The following is a 26776-nucleotide window of genomic DNA, read 5'->3' on the forward strand; positions in this document are numbered from 1 at the left end:
TCACTCTTTTAGTCCTTGAGAGGACTTTTGCTTCCAATATACTTCTAAAAAGCTTTGGGATTCTCCTTAATTCTACCTGCCAGTCTTACAACTAGCCCATCACACTACCTACAAGTGTCAGTGTGGAACATTGGACATGTAATCCTTCTGCAGTGTAATAGAATAAGCAACAACCCATTCTAGACCACCTTCATCTATTTAAAACACGCACAGACTTTTGGTCAGGTTACTTCGACATATGAATACCTTAACTGTACTGATGATACCCGTCTCTGTCACTCCAATTGGTTGCACCTCCAAATTTTCTTTAGGACAGAGCTTTCAAGCTCTAGATGGTGCAGTGACAGAAAACTTAGTATCTAAAAATGAACAAGCCCATGAGGACATAATTGAGTATTTCAGTCCTAATGGTGGAAAGGAGAATACAGCTAGAGACCCCACAAATGTACTACAGTTGGCTCAACTCTGCAGAAAGGAAGTCAAAAGAGTAACAAGTACTGGATACTCAATAATTGAGAACAGACTAGCATTTCTAAGGCCACATCTGTAGGTGGTGGAGGAGGAGGGATGGTAAACAGCTAGAATCCATAGTGGCAGTAGTGACGCAAATCAAATGAATGGGATCCTGAAGACAGATTTTGTATTTGGAAAAGAATGAGTGGTGATAATAAATCCAGTGAATATAGAAATAAGATGATGGTATAGATGAGTGTGCATCTGCAGACATGGCGCAGGATTCCTGGGTACTGGACAGATCTTGGAAAGCTGCAATTGCACTGGAGAGGGATACAGCCATTTACAAAGGTATTGCAGTTGAAAAAATATTACAATTACGGAAAAGACATTTGACAGTGGACCAACAGAGACTTAACTGTATGATTATGAGAAGCCTTGACAAGTGACCAGTCCATAGGCAGCTGGGTGAAAGGGGGCAGCCACTTAACTAATTACAAAAGATTAAAGGGGGATGACAAGGAAGATTTTGTTAATTCACCCACCTACCAAACGGTAATAATCTGGAACTCAACTGTCCAACAGGGTGGTAAAGGCAAAGCTTGAAGACTTACGAGCCAACATTACTGGAATTGGAAGGAACGATTAAGCTTGGTAGCATTTTGGACCAGCGTGATCACAAAGGTTAAATGATTTAATTTTGCATCAGTAAGTTTCAAGATTTAGCTCTGTGCTTGGCAAAACCAAAATACCAGGATTAACGAATAATCAGTTATAGATGTATTATTTCAGTGAATGTTGAATAAACAAAGTTGGCATTGGCTAATTAGGCAAACATGATGTGTTTATCTACACATCTACAATTAAGAATGATGCTCGCATCTTATCTGTACTACAACACATCTGTAGTGTTTTTTCCTCCCAGTACCTCAATCAGCAAGAATCACCCTATTTACACATTATTAATCCTTGTCTGTCTACTTCAACTCCTCACTGGCCAACATATTCCTTATAGTACTTGAGAGCTTCACCCTTCTCTCCCCTTTTTTAAAAAAGCCCTTTCATTATGTGTTCTCCCCTTCTAACAACACTTACCTTGATTGCTGAGGCATCATTCCTCCTCTACTGTCGCCCACACGTTTCATGCCAGGTCCATAGCCACCAGCAGAACCTCCCCAACCTTCCCGCTGTGACCCTGAATCACGGCTGTGACGCTCTGGTCCTCCATGCCTTCCATCAGGATAATGCTGGAAGTTTTAATGTAAATATTAAGCTATTTTTTCCCTGAATGATTTACTTACGTAATACTTTGTGAATACTTTCCTACTACTCCAATATAATTTTTAAACAAGTGATGTAGACATAACAGAATAATGAACTTATCTCTGCCTCATTGGTGAAGAAGAAGAAGAAAATTCAACACACAAGTGGCATTCTTGATTAGACTGTATCTCAATTTCATTACAGAACTGAAAACTATTCTCCTTCCATTAAGTCTAATAGGATGATTGCTAACTTCTGAAAGGTAACTCCAGCAAAAAATAACGGAGCTTCTTTATCCATCTCCCGTTAGTAATCATAATATACAAAATGCTCACAGGAGCACCCAACTTTCGTGGATTGCTTCTAATAACTTTGTTGTGTCTGACCTACTTCATTAGCACGTTGATTATGTTTGCCTTCTAAATATAAGAAGATCTAGTGACTAGTGGTGTTCTTCAGGGGTTACTATTGGGACAGCTTTCCCCTCACACATTGTACGAGAGATGATTGATAAGTTTGTGGCCTAAGATAGAAGGGGTCAATTTTAGAAAACCTAGCACATTTATTTTTCAACATTCTCCAACATTTACACACTTAGTCCAGCAGTCATGGAGCATATGGATCTTGGACCTCCAGAAAGTCCACAGATGGGTGATTGACAAGTTCATGGCCTAAGGTAGAAGGAGATGAGTTACACAGTTCGTTACATGCACATGCAGTTCAACTCTGAGTGACGATGCATAAAGTTTGAAGTTAATAACTCATCTCCTTCTACCTTAGGCCACAAACTTATCAACCCCACCCCCCCCCCCCACCGTATGTCAATGATTTGGATGACATAGATGGCTTTGTGGTCAAGTTTGCTAATGATAAAAAGTTAGGTGGAGGGAGACTTAATGGACCAATTTGCCTTAATTCAGTTCTTGTCTTGTGGTCTTATCTACAAAAGCCAGAATTGTCACGATGTGAGAGACTTAACCAAGACATAAATCTTATACTTTAAATCGGCTCACAGGTTTCAATGTCTGTAAATAACATCTACAAACACTTACTGACTAATGGATTATTTTTCTATCAAGGCCCTAATGATACCGTATTACCTCTAAGACAGGAAAGCCATATTGTAAGAATTCTAATTATATACATGAAATTAAGTCCAAAAGCAAAATAGTATTACCTGCCCATCTCTGTCACCAATTATGCCTCGGGAACTGTAATGAAAGAAACACAACATATCCAAAGAATTTAGGTAATTACATATAAAAGTTTATTGCACATGTGACAAGCTAGAGAATTAATCTGACCTGTCACTACTTATTGGCCCAAAGAGGAACTTAAAACTTAGGTTTTCACAAACAATTCTCCAAATAAATTTTATTATCAGTTATTGAACTAGAATTCCATATGAACTATCAAAGGTAAAACCTTAAAACAATCAATCACATTTGTAGTAAAAATAAATTATACCAAATTAAAACAGCTAATTTTAGGATTAAGCTATTTTCTAATTCAATACTAAACTGCACCTGAACTACAAAAGGAGTGTTGGGAAGAACTTGCAAATTTCTCCACTTGTAATATTTCTATTAATCAAATTAGTTTTCTATAGATAGGACACTTATTAATTCACCAATATTACCAATTCTACCAGCTCTATTTCAGAATATTAAAGGTGCTGAAATAAAATTTGAGTTTTGGAGCTGTGCACATATACTCTGATAATTTATTAAACTGTGTTAGAGCTGCTGACCACCAGAACAACAATGCTGTATAGGCACCCGTATGTGAAAAATCAGACATTCTATAATCAACAAAATCACATTTGGTACAGCAGCTGAAAGTAGCAAACTGAACATTTTTTTCTTAGCTACAATCAAAATCCTATTAAAAGATTAATATCATGAATTTTCTTTTCGTACTGATTTTTCAGATCAAATTTTATATTACCAACAGAAATTATTTAAAGCATCCTAGTTCTCCCATGAAGTTTTACTGTTGGGGCAGGCTTCACATGCACATAATTAAGATTTCTTATTTGTTTACATTTCCAATCAGTGCAATGTTATGGGGGGTTAAGCAAAAGACATTCTACCTTGTATCCAAGATAACATAACCAAAACTTTCACAATTCTGATTCATTAGCATTTCAAATATGCAGAACTTGAGCATGAAAAACAACACTAACTGCAGGGCTGTAGACCAAATGCCAAAACACAAGATCTTAAAAACTCATCCTAGCATGGATATGGAAAAGTCAAATTGCATGTTCAGTGCCACAAATTTCTAAGAGTGGCCACAAAATCCAAATACTGGACTAGGCAATCCAGTTCATCTGTTAAACTCTTAAGAGGCAAGGACAAAACATGGTTAATTTCAGACTACTAAGAAATTACTCCCTACATGAAGGCAACTATGCAAATATTCAACACACATGCTTTATTATAACTTAATCCTGCCCAAGCGCAGGATTTCACAACCTGAGGTCCACAGATCCTTCAGTTAATAGTATGGGTCCATGACATAAAAAGGTTGGGAACCCATGGCCTAGAGACAACAGAAAACCAGGTAATTGCAAAGGTTTCAACACTTTTTCTTGCAACTGTAAGCATTTCAGAGATTTATTTGTGGTTTAAAACTCAGTAGATACCTAGAATCACGCCTATCTGCCATTCTCTCAAGTTTCCAGTCCCCACGTGGTGGCCCTCTTCGCGGAGACTCACGCCGAGGACTGTGATTGCGATGAGAACCGTGTACAAGGTGTCTATCATGATCTCTACCGGCCTTTATTATGATCTCACGGCCACGGCTACCACCACGCCTTTCATGAAATCCTTCAGGCCTCTTGTCAAACCTTCCCCCAAAAGGCATTTCATCCCTACGTGGTGGACCACTATCTCTTCGTTCAAAGCGATCCATTCGCCTGAGGGAAAAATAATTTTAAACAAATAAGCTATAAAATCCATTTTTTAAAATCAAAAGTTAATTAAAAGCAGAGAAAAACACATGCCATACTAAAAGTATTAGCATTCAGAGATCGAGGGCCAGAACACACATTGGAACTCCAGATCCTGAACCAATTTAAAGGTAACTAGATCCTTTCAATATCATCTTTTGTGAAGTAATCACTGGCAGTAACTCCCTGCTGAATTCAAACAATTGATGCTGCAATCACAAGCAAAAGTAAGCACAAACAGTTGATGGAACTCAGTTGGTCTGTCACATTTCAGAAGGGAACAGTTGATGTTTAGATAAAGAAACTTTATCTGGACCAAGGGTTCCCAACAGGTGCATGGATTCCTTGCTTAATGATACTGGTCCATGGCATAAAAAAGGTTGGGAAACCCTGATCTCGACTGAAAGAGAGTAGAACAAGGGATAACCTTTTCTAATGTCATGCAGCCCAACCATTTAACCAAAGGGTCCGTGGACCCAGGTTGGGAACTTCTGGAATAGAGGGAAAATAGCCAATATAAAAAGAGGAGAGGGGTGGGACAACTGCAAGCAAATAATAGGTAAGGAGTCAACCAACAATGGCAGGCAATGGTGGAAGCAAACACAAGAAAGGCATTTAAAAGGTTCTTAGAAAAGCACATGAAAAACGTCTCATTTTTACTATGTACTATACCAGCAGATGTGGTTGAAATGACAATAAAAGTGACGACTTGACATGAATGTGCAGGAAATAGTGGGATATGGATGTTGTCTAAGCAGAAGGGATTAGTTCAGTTAGGTGCTTTGTTATTAACACTCAAGTGCCCTAATTCAACTTCATTTATGTAGAATTCTCAAAAATTAAACTAGACTTTCCTTAAAAGCAATCCAGCTGCTTAATGTAATTATCATTTATTTACCCATCATTCCATTGTCAACATAATTGCATACTATACTCTTAATTCACAACATACCTGTCTATCTGCATATCCATAAATGCCCGACCTCGATCCCGACGGTCAAAATCACTGAACCGGTCTGGGCGGCCGAAATCTGACCCATGACTGCTGTATCTGTTGTCACTGTCCAACGCCATACGTTTCTGATCAGGCCAATACTGATCATCCCGCCTATAAAGAGATCATCATTTGGATCATACACACACACACACACACAACTAGTAGCCAAAGCAGGGAGCAAAATTATGATTCAATATTTACCTATCGCTTTCATACGGCCTTTTAAGACCACCGCGGCGTTCATGTTCATAGCGCATTTGCTCCTGTTGACGCCGGAGTTCTTCTCTCTCTCTATTTATTCGCTCTTGTTCACGCCTTCTTTCCTGTGCAGAAATAGGGAAATTACATATTTAAGGTTATATAAATGTACCAGTTTAGCTTACGGTGGCTGCAGCAAAAATGGCTTAACATAGAAACATAGAAAACCTACAGCACAATACGCCCACAAAGTTGTGCCGAACATGTCTCTACCTTAGAAATTTCTAGGCTTATCTATAGCCCTTAATTTTACCAAGCTCCACATACCTATCTAAAAGCCTCTTAAAAGACCTTATCGTATCCGCCTCCACCACCGTTGCTGGCAGCCCATTTCATGCACTCACCATTCTGAGTAAAAAACGTACCCCTGATATCTCCCCTGTACCTACTCCCCAGCACCTTAAACCTGTGTCCTCTTGTGGAAACTATTTCAGCCCTGGGAAAAAGCCTCTGACTATCCACATGATCAATGCCTCTCATCATCTTGTACACCTCTAGCAGGTCACCTCTTATCCTCCTTCACTCCAAGAAGAAAAGGCCGAGTTCACTCAACCTATTCTCATAAGGCATGCTCCCCAATACAGGCAACATCCTTGTAATCTCCTCTGCACCTTTTCTATGGCTTCCACATCCTTCCTGTAGTGAGGCAACCAAAACTCAGTACAGTACTCCAAGTGGGGTCTGACCAGGGTCCTAATATAGCTGCAACATTAGCTCTCAGCTCCTAAATTCAATTCCACGATTGATGAAGGCCTATATGCCTTCTGAACCACAGAGTCAACTTGCGCAGCTGCTTTGAACATTCTATGAACTCGGACCCCAACATACCTCTGATCTTCTACACTGCCAAGAGACTTACCATTAATACAATATTCTGCCATCCTATTTGACCTACCAAAATGAACCACTTCACACTTATCGGAGTTGAATGCCATCTGCCACATCTCAGCCCAGTTTTGCATCCTATCAATGTCCCGCTGTAAGCTCTGACAGCCCTCCACACTAACCGTAACAATTCCAACCTTTGTGTCATCAGCAAACTTACTAACCCATCCCTTCACTTCCTCATCCAGGTCATTTATAATAATCACGAAGAGTAAGGCTCCCAGAACAGATCCGAGGCACTCCACCAGTGACCGACCTCCATGCAGAATATGACCTGTCTACAATCATTCTTTGCCTTCTGTGGGCAAGCCAGTTCTGGATCCACAAAGCAATGTCCCCTTGGATCCCATGCCTCCTTACTTTCTCAGTAAGCCGTGCATGGGGTACCTTATCAAGCGCCTTGCTGAAATCCATATACAGCCGGCCCTCCTTATCTGCGGGGGATTGGTTCCGGGACCCCCGTGATATCAAAAAACGTGGATGCTCAAGTCCCTTATTTAGCCTGTCTCAGTGCGGTGGTCTTTAGGACCCAGCGGAACCCAGGACCTTATTTAACCTGTCTCAGTGCAGTGGACATTAGGACACTGCGGTGTACCTCTGAATCCGCAGTATTCTGTTCACGAAAATAATCACGATTGAAAATAAAGTGATTTATTACTTTCACTTTATTTTCAATCGTGATCAGAAAGCGGTGAAACTCCATCGGTCATTGGAAAAGCGTTAGGCTATGTCAGTCAATGATCAGAACAATTTTAATGGAATACACCCCAATGAAAGCTACAATTATTACTAAGCAATGCAGTGGTTTAATTATTGAAATACATATATTTAAGTGTTTTATATGCATAGAACGGTAAAATGTACACAATATACTAACACAAACATTTGACTAACTGATGCTAAGTAATACCGGATGTACCTGTATCGACTTCAAATCCGACTTAAAGACAGACTCAGGAACGGAACTTGTTCATAACCCAGGGACTGCTTGTACTTTTAAATCATCTCTAGATTACTTATAGTACCTAATACAATGTAAATGCTATGTAAATAGTTACTTTACTGCATCATTTAGGGAATAATGACAAGAAAAAATAGCCTGTACATGCTCAAATGACGAGTGCTGGAGAGAGAACTGAGTTTTCCCGATCCATGGTTGGCTAATTCGTGCATGCAGAACCCGTGGATAAGGAGGGCTGACTGTACAGTACATTTACTTTCTTCATCAATGTGTTCAGTCACATCCTCAAAAAATTCAATCAGACTTGTAAGGCACGACCTGCCTTTGACAAAGTCATGCTGACTACTCCTAATCATATTACACCTCTCTAAATGTTCATAAATCCTGCCTCTCATGATCTTCTCCATCAACTTACCAACCACTGAGACAAGACTCACTGGTTTATAATTTCCTGGGCTATCTCTACTCCCTTGAATAAAGGAACATCATCCGCAACCCTCTAATCCTCTGGAACCTCTCCCATCCCCATTGATGATGCAAAGATCATCGCCAGAGGTTCAGCAATCTCCTCCCACAGTAGCCTGGGGTACATTTTGTCTGGTCCCGGCGACTTATCCCACTTGATGCTCTCCAAAAGCTCCAGCACAACCTCTAATATCTACATTCTCAAGCTTTTCAGTCTGCTGCAAGTCATCACTACAATCACCAAGATCCTTTTCCATAGTGAATACTGAAGTATTTATTAAGTACCTCTGCTATTTCCTCCGGCTCTTTATACACCTTCCCACCGTTACACGATAGGTCCTATTCTTTCACGTCTTATCCTCTTGCTCTTCACATACTTGTGGAATGCCTTGGGGTGTTCCTTAATTCTGCCCGGCAAGGCCTTCTTATGGCCCCTTCAGGCTCTCCTAATTTCCTTTTTAAGCTCTTTCCTGTTAGCCTTATAATCTTCTAGATCCCTAACATTACCCAACTCTCTGAACCTTTTGTGAGCTTTTCTTCTTGACTAGATTACAGCCTTTGTACACCACAGTTCCTGTACCCTACCATAAGTTCCATCTCATTGGAACGTACCTATACAAAACCTCACACAAGTATCCCGAGTATCTGCCATATTTCTTCTGTACTTTCCCGAGAACATTTGTTTCAAATTTAAGCCTCCAATTGCCTGCCTTCTAAATTGTTTGCTCCTATCTTTCTCTAGTGTAATCGTAAAGGAGATAGAATTATGATCACCAGACCAGGTTAATTTCCCATTACCAAATCAAGTACAGCCTCTCCACTTGTAGGCTTATCTACACACTGTGTCAAGAAACCTTCCTGAACACACCTAATAAACTCCATCTAAACCCCTTGCTCTAGGGAGATGCCAATCGATATTTGGGAAATTAAAAGCTCCCATCATGACAAATTATTACCCCTTTCCAGGATCTGTTTCCCTATTTGCTTCTCAATATCCCTGTTACTATTAGGCAGCCTATAAAAAACATCTAGTAAAATTACTGACTCCTTCCTGTTCTTAACTTCCACCCAGAGACTCTGTAGACAATCCCTTCCATGGTGTCCACCTTTTCTGCTACCTCTGATCAACAGTGCCACACCCCCGCCACTTTGCTTCCTGTCCCTGAGACATCCAAGTCTCTATAATGGCCACCACATCATATCTCTAAGTACTGATCCATGCTCTAAGCTCATCTGCTTTGTTCACAACACTCCTTGCATTAAAATAAACACATGAAGCCTTTGGTCGGAGCGCATACCTTCTCTCTCTCACCTGCTTGTTCTCCCTCTCGCCTTGTCTACAAGCTTTTTCTATTTGTGAGCTAAGCTCCTCTTCCCCAGCCTCTTCAGTTCTGTTCCCACCCCTGAACAGTTCTAGTTTAAACTCTCCCCAGTAGCCTTAGCAAACCTCTCCGTGAGGAGAGGTTCAACAGTCCCCACTTTTCAAGAAAACTGATCAACAGTGCCCACTTTTCAAGAAAGGAGGGAGAGAGAAAACAGGGAATTATAGCCTGATGTCAGTGGTGGGAAAGATGCTGGAGTCAATTTATAAAAGAGGAAATTACGACACATTTAGATAGCAGTAGAAGGATCAGTCCGAGTCAGCATGGATTTATGAAGGGAAAATCATGCTCGACTAATCTTCTGGAGTTTTTTTGAGGATGTAACTATGAAAATGGACAAGGGAGAGCCAGTGGATGTAGTGTACCTGGACTTCCAGAAAGCTTTTGATAAAGTCCCACATAGGAGATTAGTGGGCAAAATTAGGGTACATGGTATTGGGGGCAGAGTAATGACATGGATTGAAAATTGGCTGGCTGACAGGAAACAAAGAGTAGCGATTAACGGGTCCCTTTCGGAAGGGCAGGCTGTGACCAGTGGGGTACCGCAAGGTTCGGTGCTGGGACCGCAGCTGTTTACAATATACATTAATGATTTAGATGAAGGGATTAAAAGTAACATTAGTAAATTTGCTGATGACACAAAGCTGAGTGGCAGTATGAAATGTCAGGAGGATGTTACGAGAATGCAGGGTGACTTGGGACAGGTTGGGTGAGTGGGCAAATGTATAGCAGATGCAGTTTAATGTGGATAAATGTGAGGTTATCCACTTGGTGGCAAGACCAGGAAGGCAGATTACTATCTAAATGGAGTCAGGTTAGGAAAAGGGGAAGTACAACGAGATCTAGGTGTTCTTGTACATCAGTCAATGAAAGCAAGCATGCAGGTACAGCAGGCAGTGAAGAAAGCTAATGGCATGCTGGCCTTTATAACAAGAGGAATTGAGTATAGGTCCTTCTGCAGCTGTACAGGGCCCTGGTGAGACCCCACCTGGGGAGTATTGTGTGCAGTTGTGGTCTCCAAATTTGAGGAAGGACATTCTTGCTATTGAGGGAGTGCAGCGTAGGTTCACAAGGTTAATTCCTGGCAAGGCGGGACTGTCATATGTTGAAAGATTGGAGCGACTGGGCTTGTGTACACTGGAATTTAGAAGAATGAGAGGGGATCTGATTGAAACATATAAGATTATTAAGGGATTGGACACGCTGAAGGCAGGAAGCATGTTTCCGCTGATGGGCGAGTCCAGAACTAGAGGCCTCAGGGGTAGGCCATTTAGAACAGAGATGCAGAAAAACTTTTTCACCCAGAGAGTGGTGGATATGTGGAATGCTCTGCCCCAGAAGGCGGTGGAGTCTCTCGATGCATTCAAGAGAGAGTTAGTTAGATATATCTTATAGATAGCGGGGTCAAGGGATATGGGGAGAGGGCAGGAACGGGGTACTCATTGTGTATGATCAGCCATGATCACAGTAAATTGCGGTGCTGGCTAGAAGGGCCGAATGGCCTACTCCTTCACCTACTGTCTATTGATATTGGTGCCCCAGGATTCAAGTGCAACTCATCCTTTTTGTACAGGTCACACCTGCCCCAAAAGAGGTTCCAATGATCCTGAAATCTGAATCCCTGCCCCATGCTCCAATCCCTCAGCCACGCATTCCTCCACCTCATCCCACTCTTATTCTCACTGTTGCGTGGCACAGGCAGTAATCCTGAGATTACTATCTTTGCGGTCCTGCTTCTCAACTTCCATCCTAACTCCCTGTAGTCTTTTTTTCAGGACCTCTTTCTCTTCTACCATTTGGTTCTTGAACCAAACAGTAAAAACCCTAACCACTGGCTTAGCAACACCATGAAAACAGTGTTCGTTTTATACCAAAATACTTCTTTATTCTAACTGCGCTATTTCTTGTAAAAATAAAAATTGTATATATTTGTTTTTTTCTGAATGTTGCTTATATGACGCTGCTATGTATTTTAATCGCACTTGTTCCTGTAACATTTCCTCGAGACTACTAGGTGTCACTCTGAATAACAAGTGAATCCTGACATTTGCATTTAATTCATAGAAGGCCCTTTAGCCAACTCATCCATGCCAACTAAGATGCCCATCTAAACTAGTCCTATTTGTCTGTTTGGCCCATGTCCCCTTAAACCTTTCTAATCCATGTATCTAACCAAATGCCTTAAGTTACTGTACCTGCTTCAACCATTTCCTCTGGTAATTTGTTCACAGAAGAATTTGCTCCTCATATTTCTATTAAAGCCTTCCCCTCTCATCTTAAACCCATGTCCCTCAAGCCTCAATTCTCAAACCCAAGAAGGAAAGAATGTACAGATTCACACTTTCTATGCCCCTTGTGATTTTATACGCCTTCATACAATCACTCCCCAGTCTCCTACTGTCCAGAGGATGAAGTCCTAGCCTACCCAAGCTGTTGTTATAATGCAATCCACAGTCCGGTCTCTGCAAATCTTTTCTTCACTGTTACCAAGCTTGATGGCATCTTTCCTATGGTAGAATGCTTAAAATAAACACAAAAACTCCAAAATGGCTTCACCAACATTATTGCAATTGCAAAATGAACTTCCATCTTACCTGTTCTATTTGGATCCTCTCCCGTTCCAGTTTTTCACGTTCTAGCCGTTCCCTCTCCAGACGTTTTCTTTCAACTTCAAGTCGCTCTCGTTCCCGTTGGAGCAACTCCCGTTCTTGGCGTTCTCGCATACGTTCCCTCTCCCATTTTTCCCGTTCCCTATTAAAGTAGATTTTAAAAATCATTTTGAAATAAAGTGCACCAACTGGCGGGGGGAGGGGAGGGGAGAGAAATTTCCCCTTACCAAAAGATGCAGAGAACACTTCACTATCCTCCCATTCACCCTCATAAATGGCTTCTGTTCAGTTATTTCAAACCTGCCACTGCTATTTAATCCACTACCACTGTTATTCGGTTATAGCCATTACCATCAACTCACTTAATATGAACCACTGCATGACCTCAGCACGTTTGATCCTACAAAACTTCAGTTTAGCAACTTCAATGCTGCTTGCCTCTGATGAAATTATCATTCACCAATTTTAGCCCATAAGACACGAGCACAATTAGGCCATTCAGCCCACCGAGTCTGTTACCATTCCACTGTGGCTGATTATCTCTCCCAACCCCATTCCCCTGCCTTCTCCTCTGACACCTTGATTAGTCAAGAAACCATCAACCCCCACTTTAAATATACCCAATAACTTGGCTTTCACAGCCACTTGTGGCAATAAACCCCAGATTCACCGCCCTCTGACAAAATAAATTCCTCCCTATCTCTGTTATAAATGAACATCCTTCTACTGAGGCTGTGCCCTCTCATCCTAAACACCCACTATAGGAAACATCCTCATCACCTCTGCTCTATCTAGGCCTTTCAATATTCGATAAAGAGTTCAATGAGATCTTCTCTCATTCTTTTAAACTCAAGCATGCACAAGAGTATATTTAAAAGATATTTAGATGGGCACATATATAGGAAAGGATTAAATACAGGCAAACGGGACTAGCTCAGATCGGTAACTTGGTCAGCACGGGTAAGTTGCACAGATGGGTCTGCTTCTATGCTATACCAATTCTAGGACTTCATTTACAGCTCAAGTTACAAGGATAAACATAGAAATGCACCATATATTCTAAACATATTAGAAACAAAAACCTACAGCACAACACAGTCCCTTCGGCCCACAAAGTTGTGCTGAACGTGTCCTTACCTCAGAAATTACTAGGCTTACCTATACCCCTCTATTTTATTAAGCTCCATTTACCTATCTAAAAGCCCCTTAAAAGACCCTATTGTATCTGCCTCCACCACTGTTGCCGACAGTCCATTCCATGCACTCTTCACTGAGTAAAAAAAAACTACCTCTGACATCTCTTCTGTACCTACTCCCCAGCACCTTAAACCCATGTCCTCTTGTGGCAACCATTTCAGCTCTGGGAAAAAGCCTTTGACTATCCACACGAACAATGCCTCTCATACCCCAGCAGCCTGGGGATATTCTGATATAGTGTACTGAACCCATCAGTGAACCAAGCCTAGAGTGCATTCAGGCCATTCAATGGTTTGGTGCAGTCATTTTATATAGCATGGAGTACACTATGAAAGGATCATAAAATGGATCCAAGCATAAATCCATAAGCCATGCAATTCAGTTGTATTTGACAATTGGAAAAAAATATTTACTTTGTTTTTTTTATCTCTTTACTAAAAACCGCAAGATTAGATAGAAATTGGAAAAAATAAACCTTTCAAGATTTAACTCACCTGCGCCTTTCAATCTCACGAATCTCCCGCTCACGCTGCCTTTGCCTCTCACGCTCCCGCTGCTCTTTAATCTTATCGAAGGACAGTATGTCCTTTTTGTCCTTTTCTTTACTGTCTGATTTGCTGTCCAAATTCTTTACAGACTATGTTAACAGAAAGATTTTCTCTTTAATTTTAGTATTTTGTAAGTTGAGCTTAAGAGCCTGGAGTAAGGGTATCCAGTGTTTACAAAAAGAGCACTGGTGCAGAGACTTACTGATAGAAGGGATAATTTATCCTACTTTTGGACATGGTTGAATGTTTTAATTTGAAAGTATCATTCACTAGACCTCTTCACTAGAGTAAACTGCATGAAAATACAGAACATTTTGAATAGCATATGCCAATAAATGAGATTGCAGGGGTTACAGTTGCAAGACAGCAGGGCATGCTTAGAGACTCTTATCAATGCACCAGTGCTATCACAGTGAACAAGTTTAGCTTAAGGCAGGCAAGAAAAACGTTTTACAACTCTGTAGAGCGTGAAGTATCCAAAATAGGTTATTTTGATCAATTTGAAGGGTCTCGGCCATAAACGTCGACAGCACTTCTCCCTATAGATGCTGCCTGGCCTGCTGTTTTCCACCAGCATTTTGTGTGGGTTGTATTTTGATCAATTCTCAGTTTTCCATTCTCTCAGGTGTCCTGCTGTAACCTCTGACAGCCCTCCACACTATCTCCAACACCCTCACCTTTGTGTCATCAGAAAATTTACTAACCCATCCCTCCACTTCCTCATCCCCAAGGCATACCACTGGTCACTGATCTCCGTGCAGAATATGACTCATCTACAACCATTCTCTGCCTTCTGCGGAAAAGCCAATTCTAAATCCACAAAGCAATGTCTCCTTGGACCCCATGCCTCCTTACTTCTTCAAGGAGCCTTGCATGGGGTACCTTATCAAATGCCTTGCTGAAATCTATATACACTACATCCACTGCTCTATCTTCAGCAATGCATTTGGTCACAGTCTCAAAAAATTCAATCAGCCTCATAAGGCACAACCTGCCTTTGACAAAGCCCTGCTGACTATTCCTAATCAGATTATGCCTCTCCAAATGTTCATAAATCCAGCCTCTCATGATCTTTTCCATCAACTTACCAACCACTGAAGAAAGACTCACTGGTCTATAAAATCCCTTGTTATCTCTACTCCATTTCTTGAATAATCGAACAACATCCGCAACCCCCCAATCCTCCGGAACCTCACTCATCCCCATTGATGATGCAAAGATTGTTGCCAGAAGCTTAGCAATCTCTTCCCTCACCTCCCACAGTAGCCTGGGGTATATTTCATCTAGTCCCAGTGTCTTATCCAACTTGCTGCTTTCTAAAAGATCCAGCACATCCTCTTTCTTAACGTCTCCATGCTCGAGCTTTTCAGTCCACTGCAAGTCATCCCTACAATTGCTAAGGTCCTTTTCTGTAGTGAATACTGAAGGAAAGTTATTAAGTACCTCTGCTATCTCCTCTGGTTCCATACACACTTTTCCACTGGATTGGCCCTATTCTCTCACATCTGATCCTCTTGCTCTTCACATACTTGTAGAATGCCTTGGGGTTTTCCTTAATCCTGCTCGCCAAGGCCTTCTCCTGGTCCCTTTCTTGCTCTCCTAAATTCATTCTTAAGCTCCTTCCTACTAGCTTTGTAATTTTCTAGAACTCTTAACATCACCTAGTTTTTTTTTTTGAACCTTTCATAAACTTTTCTTCTCGACTAGATTTTCAACTGCCTTTGTACACCATGGCTCCTGTAACCTACCACGAGACTGTACCCTGTCTCATTGGAACGTACCTATGCAGAACAGCACACAAATATCCCCTGAACATTTGCCAGATTTCTGCCGTGCATTTCTCTGAGAACATCTGTTGCCAATCTAGTTCCTGCCTTATAGCCTCATATTTCCCCTTACTCCAATTAAATGCTTTCCTAACTTGTCTGTTCCTATCCCTCTCCTATGCTATGGTAAAGGATAGAAGTGTGATCACTATTGCCAAAATGCTCTGCCACAGAGACCCAACACCTGACCAGGAGCATATCCCAATACCAGATGAAGTACAGCCTCTCTTCTTGTAGGCTTATCTACATATTGTGTCAAGAAACCTTCCTGAACACACCTAACAAACTCCACTCCATCTAAACCCCCTCGCTCTAGGGACATGCCAATCGATATTTGGGAAATAAAAATCTCCCACCACAACCACCCTGTTATTATTATACCTTTCCAGAATCTGTCTCCCTATCTGCTCCTTGATGTCCCTGTTACTATTGGGTGATCTATAAAAAAAACACCTAGTAGAGTTACTGACCCCTTCCTGTTCCTACCTTCCACCCACAGAGACTCCAGACAATCCCTCCATAACTTCCTCCTTTTCTACAGCTGTGACACTATATCCGATCAGCAGTGCCACGCCCCCATCTCCTTTGCCCCCCCAAACCCCTGTCTTTACTGAAAGATCTGAAGCCTGGCATTCTAAGTAGCCATTCCTGCCTCTGAGACATCCAAGTCTCTGTAATGGCCAAATCATAGCTCCATGTACTGATCCACGCTCTAAGCTCATCCGTTTTGTTCATGGTATTCCTTGTATTAAAATAGACATGTCTCATAGCATCAGTCTGAGCTTATCCCTTCTCTATCACCTTTCCTCTCTCAGCCACGTATGTATCCCCCACCTCACTCTATTCCTATATTCACTGTTGCTTGGCACAGGCAGTAACCCCTTATCTTTGAGGACCTGCTTCTCAACTGCCTTCCTAACTCCATGTTGTCTGTTTTCAGGACCTCCTCCCTTTTCCTATGGCTGTTCACCTTCCTACTTCAGGACATCGTGGACCTATCAGGAACATCCCAGACCCCTGGCATCTGGGAGGCAAACTACCATTTGTACTACTTTCCTGCATCCAGAGGATCGCCTGTCTGACCCCTAACTATACAGTCTCCTATCACTGCTGCCACCCTCTTCCTTTGCCTACCCTTCAGAGCTACAGGGCCAGACAGGCAACCACTGTTGCTTCCCCCAAGTAGGTTGTCCCCCTCAACAGTACTCCTTATTGTTAAAGGGGGACAGCCTCTAGTATCTGACTCTTGCCTTTCCCACTCCTAACTGTAACCCACTTATCTGTCTCCCGAGGCCCCAGTGTGAGTACTTGTTTATCGCTGCCCTCTATCACCTCCTCACATTCCCCGACCAGACAAAGGTCATTGAGCTGTAGCACGACGTACTTGACACAAATGTGGCCTCCCAGGAAACTGGAAGACTGGATTAATAGCAGATCAAAAGCCAATGTTCGATTAAAATAGTATTGCTTTTCCCATTTCAGTTTAACAATTTTCTCTCTGGAGTATTTTACTCAATTTTAAAAAGCTGGGATAAAATATTTCAGGCAGCTTCACCAAGCTACAGAATTGTCTATTTTGTGGCACAACATGAATAACTTACTGACTCATCTTTGGATTTTGTTTTCACACTGATGACTGGTTCTCCTTTAGATTCATCCATTACAACTATTCTTTCAGAACCACGACTTCCTAAAAGCACAAAGCAAATGCTTAAACACTTTATAATACTAGAGGCATTTTACTTAGTCAGAATCATGTGCAAAGGTAATTTAAATTTTAAAAAACTGTAATTCTGACCCAGATGTGTACTTCAAAACTAAATTCACAAATCTGCTAACCAAACCTATGTAGCAAATACTATCGAAGAAAGATTAAAAATCATATTTAGAGCATTTTGAAATTCTTCAACTTAACTCTTTTTGCAGAGCTTAAGATTATAGGGTCAGTTACTTGTGATGAGTAGTGATTAAGCATTTAAAAAGTGAACAGACCAGTCAAGATTTCTGCAAAGTTTGAAATCGTTTGGTTATTAGGCACTTAGCAAGGGCCAATAAAACAAAATCAGATTGGAGTGGAGCCACCATTGTATGCTTGCACAGGGTTAGTGAGGAACTGTGGCTTTGGTTCAAGAGTCTTCAACCATGAGAGGTGACTCGATTATAGGTGCACGTGATAAGGGGCATACACAGAGTGCACAGCCAGAGACACTCCCCCCCCCCCGATAGAAATGGCCAATACAAGGAGGGGGCAAAATGTTAAAGTGATTGGAAAGTATAGGAAGATGTCAAAGGTATGCTTTGTTTTATATACAGAGGTGGGTGTGTGGAATACACTACCAGGGATGGAGATAGAAGCAAGCAGAGACAATGAAGAGAATCTTAGGAACATGATGGATGAAAGAAAAAAATGGAGGGCTATGTAGTAGGGAAGGATTAGATAAACCTTAAGGGCCTGTATTGTGTTGCTCATTCTTGGCATCTTACCTGATCTGCTTCCGTCAGCGCGCGAGGATCCTGATTTCCGTTCAACTTTAAAATCTTTCTTATCATCCCTCTTTTCATCCTTGGGCTCTTTCTTTTTGTCATCCAATTTCTTTGAATCATCTTTTTTATCATTTTTGCCACAACTTGATCTAAAGTACAAATGGATTTATTAAAAGGATTTCATCAAGTCAACTGGTATACATGGTCAATAGGTTTCAGACCTGCTTAACTATTTTCCAGCAATTTTTTTCCCCCTTGCACATACTTTTCCTAGTATCAACTTGCAGGCCTGTCAAACACTTGAATGTCACTTAATGTGCAATAGGTTGCTTCAGATTCTAATTACTGGAGTTAAGAAAAAAAAACTAACAACCAATTCTTCCAGATGCAAAAGAATTTTCTCACATCATTCTATATTAGTAGAGCTATTCTTGAAATACACGGGATATACCCAATTTCCTTTAACACTTGATTATGGTTTGATATTTAAGTGCAACACATGGGAAATGTTGTATTGCCAAGAAATCAACCTTCAGTCTGAGTATTAAATGGCTTAAAGAAAATTTTCTCACAAATGGGTACTTCTCCAAATGTTAACCTTATGATTATTGAGAAATATATTTTGATTTATTTTTATTCAAATATAGCACAACAGACCCTTCCAGCCCAATGAGTACATGCTGCTGATTAGACCCATATGAGCTTAATAACCCATATATCTTTAGAATGTGGGAGGAAACTAGAACACCTAGAGGAAGCTTCTGGAAGATGGCGCCAGCAAACAATGTGACCAAGGGCGACATCCTTCAAACTGTTCACAAAACTTCTTTCACATCATCTTTCTCATTCAAATATGTTCTGCCATTGTTGGAGTCTGTCATCTACATCTTGGGGGGGGGGGGGGTGTTTTGGGTAACTGAGCGATCTGGCTCTATGAAGTTTCCGAGGGTATTTGATCAGGTTTGGAGCCAAGTGTGCAGTAAAGCACCAATGAAGACTGAAATCATCAAGGCAAGTGGGTATTCAGCGCTGTCTACCAGCCCCTCATTTGCTGATGCCAGGAGGTGTCTGCATGTGACACTGAACTTGAATGGTCTCTCCCTACCCTGATGCTGTCGGAGGATGGTACTGGGCAAGGTTTAATCAATGTGGTTATGGGTTGGATTGGATTCTGTAGTTCGTGTTATGATGTGTTTCTGGTCTCTTCTACTTTTGTTGCTATTTTGTGCAACTTTGATTGGGGCAGCCTACAGGTAACATATAATATAGCACTAGATTGAACAGAGCTGAACTGACCTGAACATGCCCGTCTTATATTCTGTTTATTGCATTTTTTGCTGCTTGTGTGATTAGATTCTTTTTGCGTATGATCGGGGTGGGGGTGCTTAATGTCTTATTTTTAACTAGCTCCATAGTTTTCTTTCTTTTGTGGCTGTCCATCCATCGGAAGACAAATCTCAGGGTTGTATACTACATACACACTTTGATTATGAATTATTTTGAACTCTGAAACCCATGTGGTGACAGGGGAAGAATTCTTTACAAATGCTGACAACACAAATGAAATTTGCCATAACTAGAACACACTGAAATCTATAATTTTCATCAGGTTTTCCATTATAAACAAGAATTGCCTATGCTTGAAGAATACCAAATTGAGTGACTTGATTCGTTGTATGTAAACGGTTTCAGAAATAAGACGATGAGATCGAAGAAATAAGTCCAATAAGACAATGTAAAGCAAAATTGGCAGTAAAATATTTTATAATAAATAATTTACAACACTAATACATAATTAAGGACTTAAAAAATCTCACAGGAATGTCCAATACCTGGGGTGTAAGCCCAATGTTTTGAGTTCAAAAAGCTATGACTAGATAACAGACGCAAATGAGCAAAGAATCAGGTAAAAGGGTAAACACAGGCTGAGAAGTTGAAGGGGAATATGGTAACATTACAAAGAATGAAACAATTATTTTGTCTACATTCTCAGAATGAAAGATACAAAAGGTAGTATTCCAGAACAAGCCGGTGATATTAGTTTTCATTGCTATCTTCAGAGTACAGAAAGTATCAAAGGTTTATTAATGACAGAATGACCCAAGGAGCTGATTATTGACTTCAAAAGGAGAAACTGGAAGTCCAGGAGCCAATCCTTATCAGGGGATAGATGTGGAGAGGATCAGCACCTTTAAATACCCCAGTGTTATCATTTTAGAAGATCACCCTGAAGATTATGAAGAAAGCACGGCAGCGCCTCTCCTCTTCTTTACAAGCTTGCAAAGGCTTAGCATGTCATCTAAAACTTTGACCAACTTCTATAGATGTGAGGTGGAGAGCAGATTGACTGGCTATATTACAGCCTGATATGGAAAGACCAATACCCTTGAATGGAAAAGCCTACAAAAAGTAGTGGATACGACTCAGTCCATCATGGGCAAATGCCCTCAGCGCCACTGAGCACAGATGTAGAAGAGCAGCATCCATCAAGGACCCCCATCACTCAGGCTATACTCTCTTCTTGCTGCAGCTCCAGGAAGTTATTACCCCTCAACCATCAGATTCTTGAACCCATCACTGAACTGCTCCCACAATCTATGGACTCACCTTCAAGGACTCATCTCGTGTTCTCAGTATTTACTTACTGAGAACTTACTTACTTACTATTTATCTACCCATTTAGTTTTCTTCTCTTTGTGTATTTGCAGTTTGTTATTTACACATTGGTTGTTTGTCAATTCTGTTGTGTGATTCTATTGTGTTTCTTGGATTTACTGTGAATTCCCATAACAGAATGAATCTCAGTGTTGTAGATAGTGACACATATACCTTGAACTTTTAGGATTAATGAGTAGATGCTGAACAACTGCCTAATTCTTGGACTGGGGATGCATGCAGTCATGTTTACAAAATATTAACAAATTTGCAATTCAGTTATTTGATATTGGTTGTGGAATGTAGTTATGAGTTAGGTGCTGCACACTTTTTAAACTAACTTCCTTGTACATTTCTAGCAAAGGAAGTCAATTCACACAAAACAATTGTAATGTAGTCTTATCCTATCATTTTTGTTAAACTTTGATAAAATACCAAATTATTTCATCGAAGCATATAGTTTTCCCCAAGGAGTCTACACATAATGTTAAGAACAGGATATACAAGGATATGAACTTTTGGGTAGTTCTTGTAATAGACCACAAAACATTTAGTGATATGCTATACTATCAAATTAAACAGCTTTAACTCTCCCTCAGGCAAAGGATTTTCCAAAAGAGCCTTGTGGAAAAGGACTGCAATAATTGAAAGGCTAAAAAAATGCAAATTTGGACCAAGCTTTGTTATACTGCATTATAGCAATTTCAAAGTTACATCCTATGGAGTATATTTTGTCTAAAATAATTAACCCTAATAAACAAGATATCAAGGATGTTGAATTCATGACAGAATTCGATATAACCAAGACATAATTGAATTCAAATTCTTAAATTTCTTCCCTCAGCAGCAATAATCTCAGAAGACAAAGGAGACAGAGAAGCCCATTCAGCACATCAAGTCTGCTCCACTATCACAGCTGACTTATTTTTCCTCTCAGTCTTGTTCTCCTGTCTTCTCCTTGTAATCTTTGAAATTTTTATCAATCACAGGCCATTCAACTCACTAATGCTTTGCAAAAGAGGCTCTTAATTTTTACCACTATGTCCTATTCTAGTCAGGACCAAAGAACTGTCATTGGGGATACTTTTCCTGTAGGCTGCCAAGCATAGCATATTATCACTGACATCAGACCACATATGAAAAGTTATATTTTAAACACTGCACATACAATTTGTAAGATGAGAATGATCTTCCTTCCCATCTGTACCTTTAGTAAAGTATCAGTGTACCAAATCAGGGAAGACTGTGTGCCACTTTAATAAGGTGCAACTGAATACTTACGAAGCAAGGTTTGTACAAATTGGTGATAATATCCCATCTAAAAAGATTAATAAATCACTTACTGTTTTATTGTGGGCAAGGCCTTTATATTCCGAAAAAAATTATACTTCTATACAGTATATGATCTATCACATTAATCAACTCTGCTTTATTACCAACATTTAACAAAAGTACACAATTTCACAAACCACCTGAACAATATTTTAAACAAATTTTCAAATAAAACCAACCTGTCAGTTTTGGAATCTGCAGAATGACGCCTATCACTACTAAGTTCTCGACTGGATGCTGACTTGGGATCCTTTTTTGAATCATCCTTCTTATCTGGTTTCTTACCCGATGGCTCATTTTTAGCCTTAAGAAAAAATACAAACAGCTATCAACAACCTCAACATAAAACCATTACAACTCATATTTCTGATTAGCTGGAACCTCAAGCACCAACTACTAACCATAATGAAAATTCCTTCCACATACATAATCCTGTGCTGACTTATACACAATTCTACTTAGTTAATAAAAATGGGCCATGTTTACCAGGTAATGGCAATATTCATAGCTCGGATTCTCAACACCTACTGCATACTGTGTTGAACTCTTAAAAATCAGATAGAGGCCAATGAAGGGCGGGAGTATTTTAATCATTGTATACGCAGAGTCAGGGTATACGTGATCCAAAACTGGAATGTAGAGTCTTCGTACTTCGCTAATACAAATCAAGAGAACAAAGGTCCTGTTGTGGCACGCACACCTGCTTAGGCTGGCGAGCTTACACAGGAGACTTGAATTAATCCATCAAAATCCACAACACAGGCAGGATTCACACCAGTATGTGCATCTGCTTACTGGTAATCAATGAGACTGCTGAAGGAACTAGTGAGCCTTATGAATTGGCTTAATAGCCTTAAGTGATCACACTATCATTATGATTTTACTAATTTTTTTTGCTCAAGATTTCAACATTCCATATTTTGTCTTCATTTTCTCAAAGGATTCTAGCCTTTATTCTCAGATACACGGTTAAATTTTAAACACATTTGTAACTCAGGTATCTTACCCATTAAATTCTAAACAGGTTTTATGAGTGCTGATGGGGATTAATCAGAAGTACCAAAGTGCTTTTTTCCTTACAGCTACTGATGGATCAATTGTTTTAAATACCATATTTACTGTGTTATTTTAGTCATGAATTTATCCTATGCCATTTTACACGCACCTTCTCTACAGAGATCATTCGCCCATGCAGCTCTGTTCTATGCAAATTGCCAATACATTTTGTTGCCTCTTCGCTGGTTGACATGGTCACAAATCCATAGCAACGTGCTCCTGGACTACGAGCATTAGTCACAACTTTTGCACCAACCACCTGGATAGAAAAAGCATTGTTTAAAGTGAATTTAATTTAAAAAAAGCAAAATATAAAAGTTCAGTTCTCACGTCAACTGAGTGGCACAAATGCTAATAATTATTTGCCAGCTAATACCTGGAATAAGATTCTATCCATGAAGTAATCCAGTTAGGTATCAAACTGAGTTGTGTGTCTAAACACTTGGCCTACATGACATTCAGAAAAGTATAGCAACTTCACAACGGGCAACATGATTAGACATTCTCAAAATTTTATGTTCATTTACACCTCTGTGTAAATAATCTCACAATAGTTTCATCAGCTTTTTGAAAGATCTAGATGGGACATTTTCTCACCCCATGTAGTTACTTCTGAATATCTGAAGATCTATGAAATTACTTCAATACCATAATACTCACAAAATCGCATGCTGAAGTGTATCCTGACTGAGATTTAGAGATGAATAGCATCTAAAAGTTTCATGCAGTGACTGATACAGTTAACACAAATTACATACAGGTCAGAAAACAAGCTGCTGACTTACCGATAATGTAACAGATGGTGGTTAAAGACAAAGCTACTTTCTATCTCAAATTTCTTGACTCCCTTGGACTGCAATAAGCCAACTTATCCTATATGAATCTGGTTAAAATATTAACAATGCATCTTTGGGCGCTCTTAAGATACTATCTACAAATAGAAATTGCGGTTGGAAAATGTTTTGCAAACAAACCATACCACTAACAATAGCTCAAAAATAATTTTGTCATTTAGCTGGAAGGAATGCAAGCTGTGAAGAGCACGCAAAGCAATTCTAATATGACTTAGACAAGTTGGTTAAGTGGACAAACACATGGCAATTGTAGCTTAACTTTGCTAAATTTGAGGTTATCCACTGTGATTCTAACAGAAGTAAGTCAAATTATCCAAGATGGCGACAAGGGACAATGAAATGAGATCTGAACATCTGTCACTGGAAACAAGCAACAGACATGCAGGAAAGAAAATCAAAGTTTGCCTCCATTGCAACTGGCTGCAAATACAGAATCAAGAATCAGGTTTACTATCACCAGCATACATCGTGAAATTTGCTGACTTTGCAGCTGCAGTACAATGCAACATAATAGACAAAGAAACTGAATTATAGTATTCATGTACTGAATAAGTAGTGCAAAAATAGAAATTAAAGAGTGAGGTCGTGTTCATGGGTTCAATGTCTGTTCAGAAATCAGATGGCAGAGGGCAAGAAGCTGTTCTGAATCAGTATGTCTTCATGCTTCTGTACCTTCTCCCTGATGGTAGCAATGAGAAGAGTGGTGACTAGGTGATGGGGCCACTTAATGATGGGGTGCCTTCTTTTTGATGGCATCACTCTCTGATAACATCCTGAATACAATGATGTCACAGGACTTTCTGTTAAGAACTCAGGAGTTATGAAATTCAGGCATTCATTCACAAGGTCTTCAGATCATAATGAAGTAGACTGCGAGGCCAAGAGTCAATCTTACCGTGCTAGAAAACCACTTATTGACAGTAGGGTAGTGGTATTTGCTTTTAGTCTTTTGCATTTTCTATCTGATTGGGGAGGGAGGCAGAAGATATGAAGAATGGATGGGGTTTTTAAATTACACCGGCTGGTTTCGGAAGGCAGGAAGACTATAAACGGAGTCCATGGAGGGGAAAACTGTTTCGGTGATGTGCTAAGCAGTGCCAGACAACCAAAACTGGCCTACATCAAATCAGGCAATTATGGCTAAATTATTTTGCAACAATTTCAAAGAAATGTGAAAACCAGACTAATACTGTCACATCAAATATGGTCACAGGCCTATTTGTTCTGTTAATATTTGTGCACTCAGTCAGCCCTCACAGCATTTTGGGTGCCAGGGTTCTCTGCCCTCAAATGTTTAGAGGACCAATGGGAATTACCTTGTCTCACCGAAGGTGTTTGATCATTCATGTGCCTCTCATTGTAGATATGGAGCTCAATGGAAGCATTGTTAAGAATTGAATTGACTTTATTTCTTACATCCTTCACATAGGAGGAGTAAAAACCTTGTTAAGTCTCTATCTGAATGTGCAATGTTAGTAATTTATAATAAATAGGACAGTGCATGTAATACTGAAACACACTCAAGTCAGCATGAGCTGATCATCTGATGGCCTGGTGGAAGAAGCTGTCCTGGAGGCTGCTGGTCCTGGCTTTTATGCGGTAGTACCATTTCACGCATGGTAGCAGCTGGGATAGATTGTGGTTGGGGTGACTCAGGTCTCCAATGATCCTTCAGGCTCTTTTCTCACACCTGACTTTGTAAATGTCTTGAATCATGCGAAGTTCACAACTACAGATGCGCTGGGCTGTCTGTACCACTCTCTGCAGAATCCTGCGATTAAGGGAGGTACAGTTCCCATACCAGGCAGTGATGCAGTCAGTCAGGATGCTTTCAATTGTCCCCCTATAGAAAGTTCTCAGGATTTCGGACTTCCTAAACCATCTGAGGTGAAAGAGGCGCAGTTATGTCTTTTTCACAACACAGCTGGTGTGTACAGACCACGAGGCCAAGGAATTTAAAGCTGTTTACCCTCTCAAACCCAGATCCATTGATGTTAATAGGGGTTAGCCCATCTCCATTCCTCCTGTAATTCACAATGAGCTCCTTTGTTTTTGACACTGAGGAAGAGTTTGTTTTCTTGATACCACCATGTCAAAGAGATAAATTCTTCCCTCATTATTGTTTGAGATTAGGCCAATCAATGTAGTGGTCCTTAGCAAATTTAATTAGATTAGAGCTGAGGGTTGCAACACAGGCAAGGGTATACAGGGAGTAAAAGAGGGGACCCAATACACAACCCTGAGGGGCTCCTGTGCTGAGCGTTAGAGGAGTGGAGATGAGGGAGCCCACTCTTATCACCTGGCAACGATCTGTCAGGAAGACCAGGATCCAGCTGCACAAGACAGGGTCAAGGACGAGGTCTTGGAGCTTCCTGTAGTGCCTGGGTAGAATTATGGTGCTGAATGTTGAACAGTCCAAAAACAGCACCCTCACACAAGCAAACATTCTCCAGATGTGTAAGGACAGTATGTAGAACAGACTCAATATTTAAGTAAATGATACTATTGAAATTGTACTGAATCATCTGATGTTCCTTTTGTTCTTAAAAGAACAAAATTTGAGGGACTCCAATAGAATACCTGATGTTAGAACTTAAA

At 40.4% G+C, this 26776-nt stretch overlaps 1 protein-coding gene across 4 annotated transcripts in view; it reads right to left on the bottom strand.

Moving 5' to 3' along the window:
* The window catches only part of safb (scaffold attachment factor B), a 49769-nt gene that overhangs the window by 8623 nt on the left and 14370 nt on the right, over positions 1-26776 (bottom strand). For all 4 annotated transcript variants that reach the window (XR_009516123.1, XM_059991735.1, XM_059991733.1 and 1 more), the window contains 11 exons: positions 23434-23583; positions 22448-22572; positions 18282-18430; positions 17399-17487; positions 13918-14060; positions 12212-12368; positions 5868-5989; positions 5622-5777; positions 4364-4636; positions 2894-2927; positions 1549-1700 (listed from right to left, as the gene is read on the bottom strand). Coding sequence is in view for 3 of the 4 variants with exons in the window: in XM_059991735.1 (XP_059847718.1) it covers positions 1549-1700; positions 2894-2927; positions 4364-4636; positions 5622-5777; positions 5868-5989; positions 12212-12368; positions 13918-14060; positions 17399-17487; positions 18282-18430; positions 22448-22572; positions 23434-23583 (1550 nt within the window). In the remaining variant the exon portion in view is untranslated. The remainder of the gene's footprint in view (positions 1-1548; positions 1701-2893; positions 2928-4363; positions 4637-5621; positions 5778-5867; positions 5990-12211; positions 12369-13917; positions 14061-17398; positions 17488-18281; positions 18431-22447; positions 22573-23433; positions 23584-26776) is intronic.

The sequence above is a fragment of the Hypanus sabinus genome, chromosome 16 (genome assembly GCF_030144855.1).
Source record: "Hypanus sabinus isolate sHypSab1 chromosome 16, sHypSab1.hap1, whole genome shotgun sequence".
In the NCBI taxonomy this organism is placed as follows: Eukaryota; Metazoa; Chordata; class Chondrichthyes; order Myliobatiformes; family Dasyatidae; genus Hypanus; species Hypanus sabinus.